Source organism: Equus asinus, chromosome 25 (assembly GCF_041296235.1).
Source record: "Equus asinus isolate D_3611 breed Donkey chromosome 25, EquAss-T2T_v2, whole genome shotgun sequence".
In the NCBI taxonomy this organism is placed as follows: Eukaryota; Metazoa; Chordata; class Mammalia; order Perissodactyla; family Equidae; genus Equus; species Equus asinus.
The window spans coordinates 18,412,793-18,431,441 of record NC_091814.1 but is presented as its reverse complement, the minus strand read 5'-3'; the positions used below and the strand labels follow the sequence as shown (position 1 = coordinate 18,431,441).

General features: G+C 58.4%; 1 protein-coding gene across 2 annotated transcripts; it reads left to right on the top strand.

Moving 5' to 3' along the window:
- Positions 1-369: 369 nt before the first annotated feature.
- INSRR (insulin receptor related receptor) lies at positions 370-17,766 on the top strand. Of its 2 annotated transcripts, XM_014836935.3 has the most exons (23): positions 370-519; positions 1,516-1,675; positions 5,155-5,706; positions 7,284-7,587; positions 7,682-7,824; positions 8,037-8,181; positions 9,078-9,292; positions 9,585-9,711; positions 11,088-11,326; positions 11,721-11,888; positions 11,983-12,178; positions 12,366-12,407; positions 12,484-12,704; positions 12,941-13,077; positions 13,161-13,323; positions 13,531-13,636; positions 14,311-14,363; positions 14,550-14,779; positions 15,289-15,399; positions 15,533-15,692; positions 16,012-16,141; positions 16,275-16,409; positions 16,675-17,766. In XM_014836935.3, exons 1-23 carry the CDS (start codon positions 496-498, stop codon positions 16,916-16,918), a joined length of 4,005 nt encoding a protein of 1,334 aa, XP_014692421.2. In that variant the 5' UTR covers positions 370-495; the 3' UTR covers positions 16,919-17,766. The 2 variants fall into 2 exon arrangements, with proteins under 2 accessions (XP_014692421.2, XP_044614426.2); XM_044758491.2 differs by lacking the exon at positions 15,289-15,399.
- Positions 17,767-18,649: the final 883 nt, after the last annotated feature.

The window sequence follows — 18,649 nt, the reverse complement described above, 5'->3', positions numbered from 1 at the left end:
TGCGCCTCGCCACCCCGAGTCAGCCCCTGACCCCGGCCGTCCAGCGCTGGCCCCCAGGCCGGGTAGGACCAAGCCGGGCTGGGCTGGCATCGATCGCCGCCCTGACAAGAGCATCGATTTCTGCACGGAGAAATTAATAGATCTTCTCTTAGCTCCTCGGACGCGGGGGCCGCCCGCGGGTGGAGCTGGGGACCCGTCTGTCCTAGGAGGCCGCCAGCCCGCCCGGAAAGCCCCAGGATCCCCAGCACCGGCCCGCGGGCAGGTCCCAGCCACTCCCACCCCGCAGGCCGTTGTGGCTGCCAGAGCCGGACTGCCTCAAGCCGGGGAGGGGGGAGGAAGAGGGGTCCTGGAGGAGGGACTCTTGGGGAGAAGGCAGACAAGGACCCCAGGGATCAAGCGAATGAAGCCCTCTGAGGCGCGCGCTTCTCCTCTCCGCCGGGGCCCCAGCACAGACCGGCCCGTAATTCCCCGAGACAGAGAGGGACAAACAGACCGATGGAGCAGCCTGAATTCAGGAAGGTGACCGGACAGAGGCGGGGCCCAAAGGGTGATTGCCCTCTCTACGGGGATCTTGGTCAGAACCAAAGGACTAGCGCTAGGACAGAGCTTCTTGTCCCCAATGTGGCGGCCTCCTCAGAGGCTGAGAGGGGCTCCGAGAGGCGAGAGGGGAAGGGCTTGAATATGCAGGAGACACAGTTCGTGTTCCTACCAGGTTTCAACTAGCTCGCTTCCCGCCGGGTGGCGGCTGCCAGAAGTTACCCCGCAGGTGTCAAGGCACTGGGTGTCAGAACCTAGAACCACTCCTTCCCGGGGGCCCCCGTTCGCTGCCTCTCAGACCGAGCAGCCCCATTTGGGAGAAGTCCGGGGCGAGAGGGGGAGGACCCACTGCAGCCACCGCGGGGTTGGGGGCAGCTCGGTTCTTGGCCTACCATCCCCCTGTATTTTGGCCTTATTTCCCCAACAGACCTATCCCCCTCAGTTGTCAGGCTAAATATTTTGGCTTGGCGGGAGGGGCGGGGAGAACCGAGAGGTCCCAGCAGACCAATCCGTTCGGTCTGGGGGCGGGGAGGGCGGGAGCTGGGCGCGGCCCCTGCGTGCGGCCCCGGGAGAGAGCGCAGCGAGCGGGCGCCCGGGAGCCGAGCGCGCCCCGAGGGATCCGGGGAGACCCTCCCCTGCGAGTCCCGTTCCCCGGGACCCCAGCTGCTCTCCTCGGCACGCTCCCGGCTTCCGCTCGCCCTGCCCTCGGGGTTGGCCGCTTCTTGGCCTGCCTTTTGCTCTGCACCCTGTGTGACTTTCTCCCTCTGGAGGCCCCTCTGAGTCTCTCCCTGTCGCTGTCTGCACCTCTGTCCCCATTTCTCTTCTCTGGGTTCTCTGTCTCCAGCTGCCTGTCACTGCTTTGTGTCTCTGTGGCTGTCACTCCTTTTTTCTGTCTCCTGCCATCTCTGTGTGGGATTCCTCGTGGCTCTGCCCAGCCCCTTCCCCTCCCCTCTGAAGCCTGGTCTCCATGTCCCATAGGGCATGTCAGACCCTTCTCCTGCCCTGAGACATCTGGAGGAGAGCCAGGACTGGGCACAAGGCAGGGCCAGGACAATGGCAGTGCCCAGTCTGTGGCCGTGGGTGGCATGCCTGCTTGTGATCCTCCTCTCCTTGGGATTTGGCCTGGATGCACTGGAGGGTGAGTGCCCAGCATTGTCTCCTGGAGCCCCGTCTCCCTTCCAGCCAGAACACACCTATTTCCCTGCTGCAGTGTGAAGACTGGGGTCAGCTCTCACAAGGACTTCCCACCAGGGACAGCAGTGAGTGCCCCACATAAGGGTGTTTTACTCTCAGTTCCCTGGGAGTTGAAAAGGACCTTGAAACAGAGGGATGAATACCTGTCCTCCATTCCTGCTTGTGAGACTGTAATCCCAGTGAAGCCTGAATGAGAACCAATATGAGCGGGGGAGTCTTACAGGTCATTTCTAGAGCCACTGAATGGCAAGGGGTCAGGAGCCAGACAGGTGGCTGAGAACTTGGCACCATTGGGTAACTGAACCCATGGTGCAGACAGGAAACAGGTTCAGAGAACTGAGAGGTCAGGCTAGACTGGGTCCTAAGCTCCTGCCTCCAGGCCCCTGTCCTGTGTCCCCCACCCTTAGGGCCCATCCACTGGGGTGGGGGGCTGCTTTTCATTAGTGCCCTATGTTAGACACTTCCCATGTGTGGGGTTTCTGGGGAGGATCATGTAGATTAAGTGGCCCTCATGGGGGTGCTGGGGGCTTGGCGGGGAGAAGAAAAAAAGCTGAGGGTGGAAGATTCAAAAGGGGCAGGATGAACAGATGTCCCCTCTGCAATGCCACCATTCGCTTCCACACAGAGCTCAGGAATCCAGTGCTTTGTGCCTGCCGGAGGGGTCCTGTGATGCCCCCAGACTGGGAGCTTGCAGGGGCAGGGCAGTCTCCGCCTCCTACAGAGACAGAGGAGTGATGTGATGGGTTGGGGTAGGGGGTGCCCTGAAGGGTGCTCGTCACAGAGGCACTGCCTGCAAGGCCCAGCCCTCCCTCACACACCCTCCCCTCCTCCAGGGCTGTGACAGGACAGGGCACAGCAGATGCCAGCCCTGAGCACCGTCGTCAGGACAGGAGCATGTCCCTGAGGGGGAGGGAGGCTGGTGTTTGGTCAGGGACCCAGATGTCCCGTTCCCAGTGCAGCTCTGCACAGGGCTGTGTCCTGAGGGGAGGCAGGGGTTAATCTGTGAAGGTCGTAGATTTATTTTTCCAAATGACTCCCATCAGGGGAGCCCTAGCGAGGCAGGGGCATGATGGGAAGTGGCATGTGGGCGCCTGAGAGAACCCCCATCTGCCTCGCAGAGCCTGATTGGCCTGTGCCTGGAGGGGCTAGAAGTGTTTTCTCATTCTTCCTCCCTCTCTTTTGTGTGTGTGTGTGTGTGTGTGTGTGTGCATGTGCTCAGACACACACACACAGTTGCTGGGCAGAGCCAAGCCCAGGACCATGAATGACAACAGAGGGAAAGTGTGGAGTAAGCCCAGGGAGCCAGCCTTGCCTGCCCACCCGCCTCTTAACCATCAGAGGATGGGCCTAGGGATGTGTAATGTGTGCCATGTTGCTGGAGGGCTAGGTGGGAAGGGAGAGGGTAGAGGCTGGAGAGGTTGGCAGGACTTGAATGGCAAGCTGAAGAATTCAGACTTGACTGTCCCACAGTGGGAGCCATAGAAGGTATCCTTGGGAGCAAGTGAGTGCAGGGACCAGGTATCCAGCCCACTTAGGGGAATGGTCCTAGGTGCCCTGGGGAGAGAAAGGGAAGTGAGGCTGGGGCCAGGGGTCTGAAGAAACCAGACACACTCAGGTCCCCAAGGGAGGAGTGGACTTGGGATCTAGACGTCCATCGACTGAACCCACAGTCCCTAAGTGCGGGGGGATGCAGAGCTGACTAACAAGGGCCTCACCCTCAGGAGATCCCTCCTTGGAGGGGATGATAGAGATATAGATGGCAATGTTGGGGAGATGCCCCAGGTGTTCTGGTGTGGGTGCTGGACTAAGTGCTGCCGAGCCTGAAGGGGAAGTGATTAACTCAACATCAGAGGGTCGGGGAAGGGGGAGCTGGCCCTGCAGATTGCAGGACAAGAGCTGAGGTTGTTACGAGGCCAAGGAACTCTTCTAGAGCTGGAGATATTAGTGAGGACCAGTTTATCAACTCCCAGAACGTCAGGCTGAGGAGCCTAAGCTTGAACTTTTGGCATTGAGGAGCCACAGAATGTCCCTGTGAGAGTAAAACAAATGCAGGGACCAGGCACCTAGCTCCCTTGGGCCTGGGAGAGAAGTGGAGGGCATGAAGCTCAGACTACTGCCTCCCAGTTACAGAATTCATTCATTCATTCATTCATCAAATATTTATTGAGCGCCAATTTTGTACCAGGCATTGTACCAGGCACCAAGGATACCGCGATGAATTATACAAAGATCCCTGCCCTTCTGGAGCTTACAGTAAACAAACTAAATGTGTAAATTATATATTATCCAGTGTTAAGAATTATGGAGAGGGGCCAGTGGTCAAGTGGTTAATTAAGTTCCCGCACTTCGCTTTGGCGGCCCAGGGTTTTACCAGTTTGGATCCTGGGCGCGGACATAGCACCGCTCATCAAGCCACGCTGGGGCGGCATCTCACATGCCACAACCAGAAGGACCTACAGCTAAATATACAACTATGTACTGGGGGGCCTCGGGAGAAGAAGAAAAAAAAACAAAAAGAAGATTGGCAACAGATGTTAGCTTAGGGCCAATCTTTAACAAAAAAGAATTATGGAGAAAAATAAAGGAGGAAGTCGGAGGGGGTGTCATTTTAACTAGGATGGTCAGGGAAGGCCACATTGAGGAGGTGACATTTGAGCAAAGACTTCAAGGAGGGGAGGGAGCCATTTAGAGGGAAGAGTGTTCTAACCAGAGGGAACAGAAGGTGCAAAGACACCAAGCAAAGCTTGGCTGGCTTGTTTGAGGAACAGCAAAGAGGTCAGTGTGGCTGAAGGAGAGAGAGAAAGGGGCTGGAGTCCGAGAGGCTGCAGAGGGCTTGTAGGCAGCGTTGAGGACTTTGGATTTATATCAGGGAGATGGAGGCCATTGCGGGGGAATGGGCAGTGGAGGAACATGATCCAGCTTGTGTTTCGAGATCACTCTGGCTAGAGTGGAGAACAGACCACAGAGGGGACAAGGGCGGAAGTAGGGGGGTTGCTACTGTAAAGCCAGGGGAAGATGATGATGAAGCAGTGACGGTGGTGCCAAGTGGCTGGGTTCTGGATCTATTTTAAAGACAGAGCCCATGGGGTGTGGGGGGTGAGAGAAGGAAAGGAGGCGAGGATGCCTTTAGATCTGGAGTCCGACTGCAAGAAGGAATTTGCAGTCAACGAGCAGGGGAAGTGGGTTTGGGAGGGAAGGTCCAGAGCTCACTTTTGTCCGTGTTGGCTCATCTGGGAGAGATCCTGCAAGCTGCAGGTATGGCTTCGGAGGCCCAGGGAGGAGGTCACCCCACACCCACAGCAGAGCCCGGTTCCCCCTCAATGTCCCACTCCCAATGTGGTCCTCTTCCTCCAAAGCTGCCAGGGTGGGATGGAGTGCTTGGACCAGGCTGCCCTGACAGCTGCCTGCCGTGTGTGCCCACAGTGTGCCCCAGCCTGGACATCCGCTCAGAGGTGGCAGAGCTGCGGCGGCTGGAGAACTGCAGTGTGGTAGAGGGCCACCTGCAGATCCTGCTCCTGTTCACAGCCACAGGCGAGGACTTCCATGGCCTCAGCTTCCCGCGCCTCACCCAGATCACCGACTACCTGCTCCTCTTCCGTGTCTATGGCCTGGAGAGCCTGCGTGACCTCTTCCCCAACCTAGCAGTCATCCGCGGTGCCCGCCTCTTCCTGGGCTACGCGCTGGTCATCTTCGAGATGCCTCACCTGCGTGACGTGGGGCTGCCGGCGCTGGGGGCCGTGCTGCGTGGGGCTGTGCGTGTGGAGAAGAACCAGGAGCTCTGCCACCTCTCCACCATTGACTGGGGCCTGCTGCAGCCTTCACCTGGCGCCAACCACATCGTGGGCAACAAGCTGGGTGAGGAGTGTGCCGACGTATGCCCCGGCGTGCTGGGTGCCTCTGGCGAACCCTGTGCCAGGACCACCTTCAGCGGGCACACCGACTACAGGTGCTGGACCTCCAGCCACTGCCAGAGAGGTGGGCACTGGCACAGAGCACGACTGGGGGGCACAGAGAGGACAGGGTAGCCACAGGATGGTGTGGGTCAGTACTTTGCCGCCAGTGTTTACTTTAATCCTCACTTACCCTATGAGGCAGGTACTATTGCTATTCCTGTTTCACAGATGAGGAAACTGAGGCTCGGAAAAGTTAAATAACTGGTGTGGCGTGAAGCAGTCAAGGGGTAGGCAAAAGACAGCGTCAGGTGGTCATGGCGGAAGTAAAGGACAGGCACCAAGTGGGCGTGGGGGAAAGGGTAGGTGTGAGTGGATACGAGGCGGCAGCACAAGAAGCAGTATAGGGCAGTGGTTAAGTGCAAAGCCAGACGGCCGGGGTTCAAATCTCAGCTCCACTACTCACTGGCTGTGTTCAGTTAGCCTACCTGTGCCTCGGTTTCCTCACCTGTAAAATGATCATAGGCTTGTTATGAGGAATGAGCTACTCTGTAAAGCATTCGAGTGGTGCCTGGGCCATGGTAGCTGTTCTGTGTTCCTGATGAAAGTGGCCACAGCGCAGGTGGTCCAGGCTCGGCGGGTGATATGGTAACGGGGAGGTTGGGAGCGGGTGGGAAGAGAAAGGAGGAAGTGACAGACGAACGACAGGATAGGTGAGGACGAAAATGTGAGGCGGGATCTTCTTTAAGAAGTAAGATGCATGGAGAGGAACCCGAGGACTGGAGTGGAGAAGAGGAGTGGGAGGAGTGGAATAAGGAGGGGTGGTTGGTGGAGGAAGTGAAAGTTATGGGGGAGGGAAGGAAGACCATTCAGAGGCTGGGAGCAGATCTGGGGTCTCCCAACATGGGGCTCTTTCCACACAGCTCCTGGAAGTCAGCCCCCCTCACCCAAATGCCTCCGCCTCAGGGCAGAAGAGTAACCAGACCCCTGCTGTATCCACTGGGCCCCACGTCCCGATGCCTCCCTGTTGGCTGTAAACACAGCTGCCACCAGTCCCCTCTCGTGTATAGTGTCAACATGCCCCGGCTGACCCCCACCACCCGCATCGCTCCCACAGACATCCAGCTGCCACTGTGCAGAGCTCCCAGGCCACTAGGCCCCCAGCCCCAAACCCACCCACTGCTGCTTGGGGCCGCCTCCTGCCCAGGGCAGGGCACTAAAGGGGAGGAGGTATGGGCAGGGGCCTGGGTGAAATGACCAGTGGTGGCGCCTGTTTCCACACACTCCCAGGCCCACCTTGCCCCAGGGCTAGCTGCTCAGGAGAAGCTGGCTGGCTCGCCCTGGCACCATGCCCAGTGATGATCTGGGCACCAGGCCTAGACAGGACAGCAGGCTGGGGAGCAGCAGCCCTGATGGACAAGGTCACTGCTCTGTCCTGAGTTCTGACACCCCTGACCAGGCACTGTGGGAGGTGGGGAGCCACAGAAAAGGGCCATGGTCCTTGTCCTCAAGAGCCCCTGTCTAAGGAAAACAGAGTAGGCAACCAGTGTCATCAGAACGGGAGGGGTTTGGGAGCAGGCTAAGAGCCTTATCCCAGGAGGAGGGGGCGGGGCCAGGACCAAGGAGTCGTGGCTCAGGTCTAATGCAGCACTCTGTCCACAGTGTGCCCCTGTCCCCGTGGACTGGCCTGCACAGCTCGGGGTGAGTGCTGCCACATCGAATGCCTGGGGGGCTGCAGCCGGCCGGAAGACCCTCGTGCCTGCGTCGCCTGCCGCCATCTCTACTTCCAGGGCGCCTGCCACCGGACCTGCCCTCCAGGCACCTACCAGCATGAATCCTGGCGCTGCGTCACGGCCCAGCGCTGTGCCAGCCTGCGCTCTGTGCCCGGCCGTGCCTCCACCTTTGGCATCCACCAGGGCAGCTGCCTGGCCCAGTGCCCCCCAGGCTTCACCAGTAATGGCAGCAGGTGAGTGTTGGGTGGGTGGGGGGCACCCTTGGAGCAGTGAGGAGACCCACACTGGTCCAGGGCTCACACCACACCCTCCGCTTGCCCCTGCTAGCATATTCTGCCACAAGTGCGAGGGGCTGTGCCCCAAAGAGTGCAAGGTGGGCACCAAGACCATCGACTCTGTCCAGGCGGCACAGGATCTGGTGGGCTGCACCCACGTGGAGGGGAGCCTCATCCTCAATCTTCGCCAGGGCTGTTAGTACCTTCCTCAGGGGCGTGCCTCTCCCCTGGCCACACCCTTCCTCCCAGCCACGCCCCTTACAATGACCAAGCTAAAGCACCACTTTCCATGGCCCACCATCCCAGCCCTGAGGGCCCCCCTTCCCTGGGCCCCCATGCAGCCCCCTCACCCTGTGGACCCATCACTTTCCCTGCCCCTGCTCCAGCCCTGTCTTCCCATCCCCTAGACAACCTGGAACAGGAGCTGCAGCGCAGCCTGGGCCTGGTGGAGACCATCACCGGCTTCCTCAAAATCAAGCACTCCTTTGCCCTCGTGTCCCTGGGCTTTTTCAAGAACCTGAAACTAATCCGGGGGGATGCCATGGTGGATGGGTAAGGGGTCAGAAACAGGCCTCTGACCAGTTCCCTCTATCACATCTCCTCCCCAACACTCCCAAAACAGTGGTGAAGAGCATGGGTTCTGAAACCAGCTCTGCTACTTACTAGCTGTGTGACTCTAGGTAGGTTACTTAACTTCTCTGGTCCTCACTTTTCTCATCTGTAAAATGGGGTAATAAGTACACACTACTTATTTCTTAGGGCTGTTGTGAGTATTACTTAAGTTGTTATGTATAAAGCCCTTAAAACAGTGCTTGGAATGCATTACATACTATATAAATTATAGTAACATATAACTCTATGGGTTGGCTATAACTATCACGTGATCCTCTCAGCTGCAGAGCAAGACTGTGTGGGTTTGAAACCCATTCCTACTGCCTACCAGCCAAGGCCTACCCATAATGTAGCCAGGATTTTTCAAAATAATGTTTTAAATTACCATCCAGCCAAGTGGTTTCTCATGTCTCCTGGCACATTGCCATGTACCCCCAGGAGTGCCCACACTCCAGCCTCTTCAACAGAAGAGGCATAGCCCCAGACTGAGTCCCACTCCTCCCCATGTTCCTAAAGGCAGGACTGAGCCTGGCACATAGCAGGTGCCTAGTTAATGTGAGATGAGGGAAGGAGGGAGGCAGAGAAACTGCCGACCCCATTTCACTGATGAGGAAAAGATGCAGAATGTGGGTGACTCGCCAGACATTACACTCTTGGTCAGTGACACAGAGTGGGTGTGTATGAATGGCCCATGTATGCTGGGCGTGAGTGGGCTGCCAAGCGCCCCTCCTCCCCTGTGCTCCCAGCACAGCCCCTCCAGGAGAAGCCTATGAGGCACCCCTCCCGACCCCCTGCCCCCACCTCCCGTGCAGAGCAAGGTCCCTGGCCTCCCCCAGGAACTACACTCTGTATGTGCTGGACAACCAGAACCTGCAGCAGCTGGGCTCCTGGGTGGCTGCTGGGCTCACCATTCCCGTGGGCAAGATCTACTTCGCCTTCAACCCACGCCTCTGCTTGGAGCACATCTACCGCTTGGAGGAGGTGACCGGCACGCGAGGACGGCAAAACAAGGCCGAGATCAACCCGCGCACCAACGGAGACCGCGCCGCCTGTGAGGCCCGACACCCCAACCGCAGAGCAGCGAGCGCACTCGCGCGCGAACGAGAGACTCGACGGCAGGAAACACCCAGACGCGCGCACACACGCAGACGTTCACACACACTGAAACACACCGGACACGCCCCCGGGTGGGAGGGGGCGCTTGATGGGGACAACGTGATCAGTTCTCTTCAGAGGCCGTGTTGGGGTGGGATGCTGCGGGATCAGGGTAGGGGCTTGGAAGTAGGCGGCTCAAGGGGGTGACGGCGCAGTTGAGAGCAGGGTTCTCCCCTCGCCCCGCCCAGGCCAGACTCGTACCCTGCGCTTCGTGTCCAACGTGACGAAGGCCGACCGCATCTTGCTGCGCTGGGAGCGCTACGAGCCGCTGGAGGCTCGCGACCTACTCAGCTTCATAGTGTACTACAAGGAGTCGTGAGTACCGGGGGCGGGGCCAGAGCGGGGCGGGGCGGGGGCGGGGCCAGAATGGCAGCAGGGTCCGAATCAGACCCCGCCACTTAATTCACGACAGCAGGCAGGTAAGGGCAGAGCGTCGCGGGGCTGTGGAGAGCCAGGAAGCCAGGACCCCTAAGTCGCACTCCCTTGTAGGGTCTATATCTGGCTTTCCTCTCACCTTCTTCATCCCTCTACATTTCACTTCACCCAGTGAAACGGAGAGGGCAATCAGGGCTTCAGAGAGCCCAGGAGAGGCGCCCCGCTGGGATGGCTGGGATAATTAAACTTCAATTCACTATGCTAATGCTCTGTACTGACCACATGCTCCTGCCCCAGCAGCGGTCTGGGAAGTACCCACTAATTTGGCCAGTTTTATGCACAGCTTTGCCAGCATTTCATTAAAGCCTGAGGAAGCGAGGGAACAGGGACAGCCAAAGACTGGCTGCTCTTTGCTTTGGAGAGAGTGTACTGACCATAGCAGGAGGGAGAGTGGTTAGACCACAAGACTTCTCCAAAAGTATGGCTAGGAATCAAAAATGGAAATCCTTAGAGGAGAGAGATGGATTTGGGATGGCAAGCTGGAGGGCAGGAGTGAGGAGTTCTCTCCCTCTGTGGTAGATAGAAGATGGGAGCCTCCTGGCTTAGAAGCTTTTCCTATGAATTAAAATCGAGAGGTCTTAGTTGCCCACTAGCACAGGGCCTGGCCTGGAGGAAGGAGGGAAGTCAATGGTGGGAGGCCTGCTCATATGGCCAAGGTTCTCCTAGGCCTCAGTGGTAGGTGAAGGTGTCCAGCATGGGGGAGCTGGACAGTTTGTTAAATACAGATTCCTGGGGCCCTCCCCCACTGATTCTGATTCAATTAGTCCTGGGTAGGAACCAGGAATGTGCATTTCTAACAAGCTTCCTGGTAAAGCTGAATCTTCTGGTCCACGGACCACACTTTGAGGAGCGCTAACATGGACTGCAACGTAAATGGTAACCCCTGGCTTGTGCAGCTCACAATCTGCACAACTATACACAGCTGCCTCTGGGCTCAAAAGGCAGAGAAACTTAGAGGTCCTTCAGGAAGCTCCCCTAACATCATTCCTTGCAGTGTGGCTGTGGCTGCGTTCCCTCAGAGACAGATACTGGGGATCCTGGCTCGATTCCAGCTCTGAGCAGACCCACTCAGTGAGTGTGTCATGCCCACAGGCTACCTGCCCCAGAGGGCAGACCCATACCTGCTTCTGGAGGCCCTTGTGTGTACCGGAAAAAGAATGACAATGACAGTCTTGGAGTGATTCAGAGAGGAGGGGGGTGCTAGTAACTGGGGATAAGGCTGAGCTGCCCCTCAGCTCCAGGGATGGGGTATTCAGTCCATTCCAGAATGCCACGGAGCACGTAGGTCCAGATGCCTGTGGGACCCAGAGCTGGAATCTGCTGGATGTGGAGCTGCCCCTAAGCCGTACCCAGGAGCCAGGGGTGACCCTCGCCCCTCTTAAGCCCTGGACGCAGTATGCAGTGTTTGTGCGGGCCATCACGCTGACCACTGCTGAGGATAGCCCCCACCAAGGAGCCCAGAGCCCCATTGTCTACCTGCGAACCCTGCCTGCGGGTAGGCTGAAGCCTTCGAAGGGGATGGGAGCTAGATGCCTGGGTCCTAGTGAGAACGGGGAAACCCACACCAGAAATAGAGAAGCTGGGTCACTGAACACCTGGTTCACCAAGGCTAGCAGGCCAGCTGCTTGAGTCCTAGAAGGAAGAGGAGGCATCGCCTAGGTCCTAGGGAGGCTGTGGGTGGGAGAGCACAGGGGGAACGATTGAGACAATTCAAGGGCCTTTGGGGGACAAGGGAAGGACAAAATGCTGAGTTCTAAGAAGGGGAGGTTGAGAGTCACCTATTTCTCAGGAGAAGGGAATGTCAGACCCCAGAGAGAGGTGCCCGTTACCAGACAGTATTTGAAAGGCGGATCCGTGGCACCTCAGTTGTACCCTACTCACACCCTCAGCGCCCACGGTGCCCCAGGACGTCATCTCCACTTCCAACTCCTCCTCCCACCTGCTGGTGCGCTGGAAGCCACCGACCCAGCGCAACGGGAACATCACCTACTACCTGGTGCTGTGGCAGCGTCTGGCAGAGGACGGCGACCTCTACCTCAATGACTACTGCCACCGTGGTGCGCGGGGAGGATGCGCGAGCCAGAGGGTTTGGGGCGCCCCGGGCCGCGGGCGCTGGCCGTCTAACTACTTCCTTCCCCGCCGCCGCGCCAGGCTTGCGGCTGCCCACCAGCAACAACGATCCCCGCTTCGACCGCGAAGATGGGGAACTCGAGGCCGAGATGGAGCCCGGCTGCTGCCCTTGCCAGCACCCACCTCCTGGGCAGGTCCTGCCACCGCTGGAAGCGCAAGAGGCCTCGTTCCAGAAGAAGTTTGAAAACTTTCTACACAACGCTATCACCATCCCCAAGTGCGGCTAGGAGCACGCGGGCCGGACGGGTCGGATGGGCGGGGCCATGAGGGTGGTGGTCTTGCTGGAGGTGGGGCTTTGTGGGCGGGGCCTGGGTTGTGGGTGGGTTTGGAGGCCGCTCGCCGCCGCTTAGCGCGTGGGGGAGCGTTCCGGACGGGCTTGACAGGGCCCTCCCTGGTTTCCCCAGATCCCCTTGGAAGGTGACGTCCATCAACGAGAGCCCTCAAATGTAAGCGGTGGCGGGGCCGGGGCTGAGGGGCAGGGTCCTGGGGCCGGGCCCTGGCTCTGACTCGTGCCTTCCACAGGGACTCAGGGCGGCACCGCCGGGCCGTGGGGGCCCTCAGGCTTGGGGGGAACAGCTCAGATTTCGAGATCCAGGAGGACAAAGTACCCCGGGAGCGAGCGGTGCTGAGTGGCCTGCGCCACTTCACGGAATACAGGATCGACATCCACGCCTGTAACCACGCGGCGCACACCGTGGGCTGCAGCGCGGCCACCTTCGTCTTCGCGCGCACCATGCCCCACAGTAGGTGACGCCCCTCACCTTCTACCCCCGCCACTGACGCCAACGACCCTAATTAATTAGTGCTCCAACTAGCGAGTTTGACCTCCCGCTAACTCCAGAGCCTCGCTTCGCTCTCCCCTCCCAGTCCCCCATAATCCCAGAGCTTCCTCAAACCCCCCGGTTTAGCCCCCTTGGGTTTGAACATGGAGGGAAGAGGAAATACTTGTGGCTGGGCTGCTTGATGCCCTCTCCTGCAGGAGAGGCGGATGGAATCCCAGGGAAGGTGGTCTGGGAGGTGGCCAGCAAAAGCAGTGTCCTCCTGCGCTGGCTGGAGCCACCGGACCCCAACGGACTCATCCTCAAGTATGAAATCAAGTACCGCCGCTTAGGGGAGGTAGGTACCCCGGGGGACCCTTAACCCTGCCCCAAATTGTGCCTCCATCCTATTCCCAGCCAGCTGTTCTATGTTGCCCTCAGGAGGCCACAGTACTGTGCGTGTCCCGCCTGCGATATGCCAAGTTTGGGGGGGTCCAGCTGGCCCTGCTGCCCCCCGGAAACTATTCTGCCAGAGTTCGGGCAACCTCACTGGCTGGCAATGGGTCCTGGACAGAGAGTGTTGCTTTCTACATCCTTGGCCCAGGTATACATGGCCTCTGTCCCAGCCCTGTACTCCCAAACAGCCCCACCTGGGTCCCCAGCCACATCTCCCACTGTAGAAACCACAGACCCCTCCACCCCATCCCTCCCCATTTCCCCACTGTGGAAAGGGAAGCATCCTCTACCCCCTGGCTCCTCTATCGTTGACCTTACCCTCTGTTGCCTGCTGACCCTGTCCTCTGACCGCCAGAGGAGGAAGACTCCGGGAGTCTGCACGTCCTTCTCACTCTCACCCCTGTGGGGCTCATGCTGCTCATCATTCTTGCTGCCCTTGGTTTCTTCTATGGGAAGAAGAGGTGATGAAAAGTCCCACCAGTTCCCAACCCCCTCCTCTCCCTGCGCCCTCATCACAAGGTCAGTGTAGTAGGAGAGAAGTAGATAAGACAGCAGAAAGGACTTCCTTAGAAGCAGTAATTCTTCCCCTGGGGGCAGCATGGAGGGGACATACCTTTCAGCTAGGGTGACCACCTCATCCTGGTTTGCCTGGTACTTTCCTGACTTTAGCAGTAAAAGTCTCGCATACTGGGAAACCCCTCAATCTGGGCACACTAGGACAATCTGTCACCGCACTCTTGGCCTGAGAAAAAATGAAGCTGGTTCTACCATAGCAAGGGGAGAGGCAGGAGACCTCAGAATATGTCCTCAGATGCCTGATGTCAGATCCCCCCGGGGCTGAATGCAAGAGGGAAGTGGGGGCAAGGCTTTGATTAGCTTGTTTCTAAGAACTAGCTGAGGGGGGAGGAACCCCTCTACTCCTGGCCTCCTTATTCCCAGCCCATCAGATCCCAGATCCCAGGACTAAGACCAAGACCAGTTTGGAAAGTGCTTAGGGCTTCCCAGGGGTCACCCTGATCAGGGCTGGGGGTGTAGTCAGTTATTTCCCTTCTCCTTGCAACTCCCTCTTCCTTGTCCTCTGACATTGCTCCTTCCTGAGGACCTTGCAGCCTGATGCTCTTTCCTCCCATTGCAGAAACAGCACCCTGTACACCTCTGTGAATCCGGAGTATTTCAGTGCCTCTGATAGTAGGTCTGGGGATGGGTGGACGGGTGCTGTGAGAAAGGGAGCCGGGAGGGGAGGAGAGGCAGACTTCCAGGAGACCTTCTTGGAGAAGGCAGCCTTGGGACCCGAGCCCTTCAGAAGAAGAGAGAAGTGGGTGGAGGCGTGACAGAGAGCAGTAGCCTTGCCTCTTGACCCCCACCTCCTCTCAGTGTACATCCCTGACGAGTGGGAGGTACCTCGGAAGCAGATCTCCATAATCCGAGAACTGGGCCAGGGCTCTTTCGGGATGGTATATGAGGGGCTGGCACAAGGACTTGAGGCTGGAGAGGAGTCCACGCCCGTGGCCCTGAAGACAGTGAATGAGCTGGCCAGCCCACGGGAACGCATTGAGTTCCTCAAGGAAGCCTCTGTCATGAAGGCATTCAAGTGTCACCATGTGGTAAGACAGGGTCAGGGGCATTATCAGGGTCATAATTAGGTCATGTGGTAAGAGAGATAGGGTCAGGGATGGGACCAGGGCACCTCAGGCACCTATCACCTGATAGGGTCAGGGTTGGGACTGTGGTTAGAATCCTAATTGGGGTAAATGTCATGCTTGTGGTTAGAGTCAGAACAGGGTCCTGGCAAGGCCACGGTAGAATCATGGCTGGGCTCAGATTGGTCATGCCTAGGGGTCAATATTGAGTGCCCAGATAATTATTAGGGTTATCATTGGGATCAAGGTCAGAGTTGGGTCAATCATGAAGATTGAGATGATAGTCAGATATGATCAAGGTCATGGGTTAGGGTCAGGGTCATTGTTAAGTCAGGATTAGGGTTATGGTCATGGTTGGGGTTAGGCTCAGGGTTGGTGTCTGGGTCAGGTTGTGACCACAGCAGGTCAAGGTTTTGGCCAGGTGGGTCAAGGGGGCTGGGTAGACCTGCAACCAGGCTCTTTGTCCGTCCCAGGTGCGTCTCCTGGGTGTGGTATCTCAGGGCCAGCCAACTCTGGTCATCATGGAGTTAATGACCCGTGGGGACCTCAAGAGCCATCTTCGATCTTTGCGGCCTGAGGCAGAGGTGGGGACCAGGAAGACCCTGGACCAAGGGACTGGGGAGTTAGAGAAGACTTCAGCACAGTTTTGGGGGGTAATCCTTGGGTAGGAGTCCAGCCTCTAGGCTCTGTCTTCACCAGCCCCTGTCTTGGCTCTAGAACAACCCTGGGCTCCCACGGCCGGCACTGGGAGATATGATCCAGATGGCTGGTGAGATTGCAGATGGCATGGCTTACCTTGCTGCCAACAAGTTTGTGCACCGAGATCTGGCAGCCCGAAACTGCATGGTGTCCCAGGACTTCACCGTCAAGATTGGGGGTACAGAGGGTGCCAGGCGGGTGAGGGCAGCCTGAGGAGTGGAGAGACTCTCCCCAGCTAGGCCTCAGGAGATCGAGTCTAGCCCATTGCTCTGTCCCTGTGAGCCTGTGAGAACTTCAGCAAAGCTCCGCGCCCTGGATCTCAGTCTCGTCATCCAAGGGCAGAGGGGTTTGGCTGGGATGATCCCTGAGGTCCTTGGAGCCTGCACGTTCCAGGATTCTTGGAGACTATGGAGGTGGAGAGGGTTGGGAGAAGCATTCCTGGGGCAGGAGCTGGTGTGTGGCTCTCTGCCTCACACCCATCCACCCTTACTTTCCAGACTTCGGGATGACTCGAGACGTGTATGAGACAGACTATTACCGCAAGGGTGGGAAGGGGCTGCTGCCTGTGCGCTGGATGGCCCCCGAGTCCCTCAAAGATGGAATCTTCACTACCCACTCGGATGTCTGGTGGGGCCTGGCTGGAGCAGAGGGCTCAGGGGATGTGGGGCAGGGTCTAGGGAGGAGGTCTGGGTGCAGCCCTTCAGGGTGCCCTGAGCAGCGTGCAGCGTGCCGGGCTCAGGCCCTCCTACGTGTCCTCCAGGTCCTTCGGCGTGGTGCTCTGGGAGATCGTGACCCTAGCTGAACAGCCCTACCAGGGCTTATCCAACGAGCAGGTGCTCAAGTTTGTCATGGATGGCGGGGTCCTGGAGGAGCTGGAGAGCTGCCCGCTTCAGCTGTGAGTCACCCCAGCCTGCCCTTTCCTCATCCCGGCTCTGCCCACACCTGCCTCCCGCCCCAGGATTCTGGCCTACCTCCTCTGATGCTTTACTTCCACTGATGGCCAGCTCTGAGCCCTCCAGTTCTAAATCCCCACCACAACCCTCATTCACTCCCCGGTGACCCGCCCAGACATAATGCCCCATGACCCCTCCCCCCACTCTCAGTTGGGAGTGTTGTGGGGGGTGGTCCTGGATTCCTCTGATACTGCCCCACCCCTCCAGGCAGGAGCTGATGAGCCGCTGCTGGCAACAGAACCCGCGCCTGCGCCCAACCTTCACCGGCATCCTGGACAGCATACAGGGGGAGCTGAGGCCCTCCTTCCGCCTCCTCTCCTTCTATTACAGCCCCGAGTGCCGCGGGGGCCAGGCTTCCCTGCTGCCCACTGATGTAGAGCCCGACTCCCTGCCAACCCCAAAAGGGGCTTCCTCAAACTGCAGCCCCCAAAATGGGGGTCCAGGGCACTGAGGGGACCCCCTTCCCTGGCTGATTGGTCTCCCATGGGCAGAGAGTAAGGGACCTGAACTTCGGGGCCTTGAGATATGCAGACATTCACACCCCTACCCCACTCTCAGACAGGGTAGGGGGTGGCCGAGGGTGAGACAGAAAGTAGGAGCAGGAAAGACTGAGGGGGTCAGGGCAGACTCACGCAGGGAAGATTTTCTCAAGAGTCTGAGTTCTCCATGAGAAAGTAAGCAAGGTCACAGCAGAAGGAGTAGAAAGCAGACCACGGACGAGATGTCCTGGCCCTCGGAGTGAGAGACCCTACTCAGGCTAGGAAGACAGGCCTGCCCGCCCCGGAGGCAGAGTCCAGGGAATGCCACCCTCAGCTTGGGTCTCCTGTGGACATCTGGGGCCATCAACACACTTGAAACCAGATGAGCAACCAGAATCAGCCTGGAAACCTCTCTGCCCCTGTTTGGGGTGCTGGGGATGGGGTGTCCCCATGACTGCCTTTCTTACCACTGTGTTTCACCTCCTTCCCTCGGCCCCATGCACCAGGTGGTGGGGAGAACCAGGGACCTAGGTGAGCGGGTCCCCGGCCTGGCCCTGTAGGCCTACCCTCACCTCTTCCTCTCCTTTGCCACACCCAGGGCCCCCAGCCTGGTGCTCCTCATTCCTCTTCTCCAGGGGCATCCCTTGGAGTGATTCACCCCATCTCCCAGTCTCTTCCCCTCAACCTCCCTCGTACCCTTGGATTATTAAGGCTCTAAGAGCCTTGCTTCCTCCCTGCCCTCACTCCTGCCCCCCACCCCCTGCCTCTCATGGGAAGACTGGAGAAGGCACAATAAATGCCGAGTCTGTTTGTACCCTGGTCCCGGGCAGCCCATTATCTCTCCATCTACATGGTGTTAACACTGGATGAACTTCCTCCCTCCCTCCTTGGGGACTTGAGGTGGTGACCCTGAGGCGGTGATACAGGATAAATACACTGCTGTCAAACACCACCTCCATGAGGACCTGAGCAGCCAGGGTTGCCATGGCAGTGAAGCTGGACAGTCCTGCTCTTATCTGCTGCTCAGGCGGCCAGAAGTGGTTGAGCCGGGCAGGGCAGCTTTGTACTGTCCTCCCAGCCTCACCGACTGTCTCCCACACCTCATCTTCAGGTCGTCTCTCGCTGTATCCACAGGGCAGACATTTCCTGGGATATCACAGCACAGACTTGAGCTGGGCAGAACATGGGGTGGGGGAGGGGCCCTGATGACAACACCAGTCCGTGCTGGATGCCACCCAGCCAAGGCAAGGGACACACATCAGAGCAGAGTCTGTGTGTCTGGCTCCCTATGGTTGTTCCTTCCCAGGAGCAGAGATGCCCTGGAGGCATGTTCAGGGAACACAGCGGAGTCCACTTGCAGGCTCCTGTGCCAGTGCCATCAGGGCATTTGAAGGGGAGAGTTACAGATGAATGACTTAAAACCTTGGTGAAGGAGGTGGCAGCAGAAGGGGCTGGTCATGGCTCAGGGCTTTTTAGCATCCTATACCAGTGTTTTCTGCATCCAGGTCCTCGGGGCCGGAGCTCCCGTGCCGCCATGCTCTGCCACAAGCTGCTCACACCCAGGGTCTGGGGAGATTTGCACTTGCAAACATGCTTGCTCACTCCAGCAGCTGCCCCGCAAACCACAGCTCCTTAGGGCAGGGCCTGAGTGGAGTGGGCATGAGTCTGTGTAGATGAGGCCATCTCTATGATAGCAATTACAA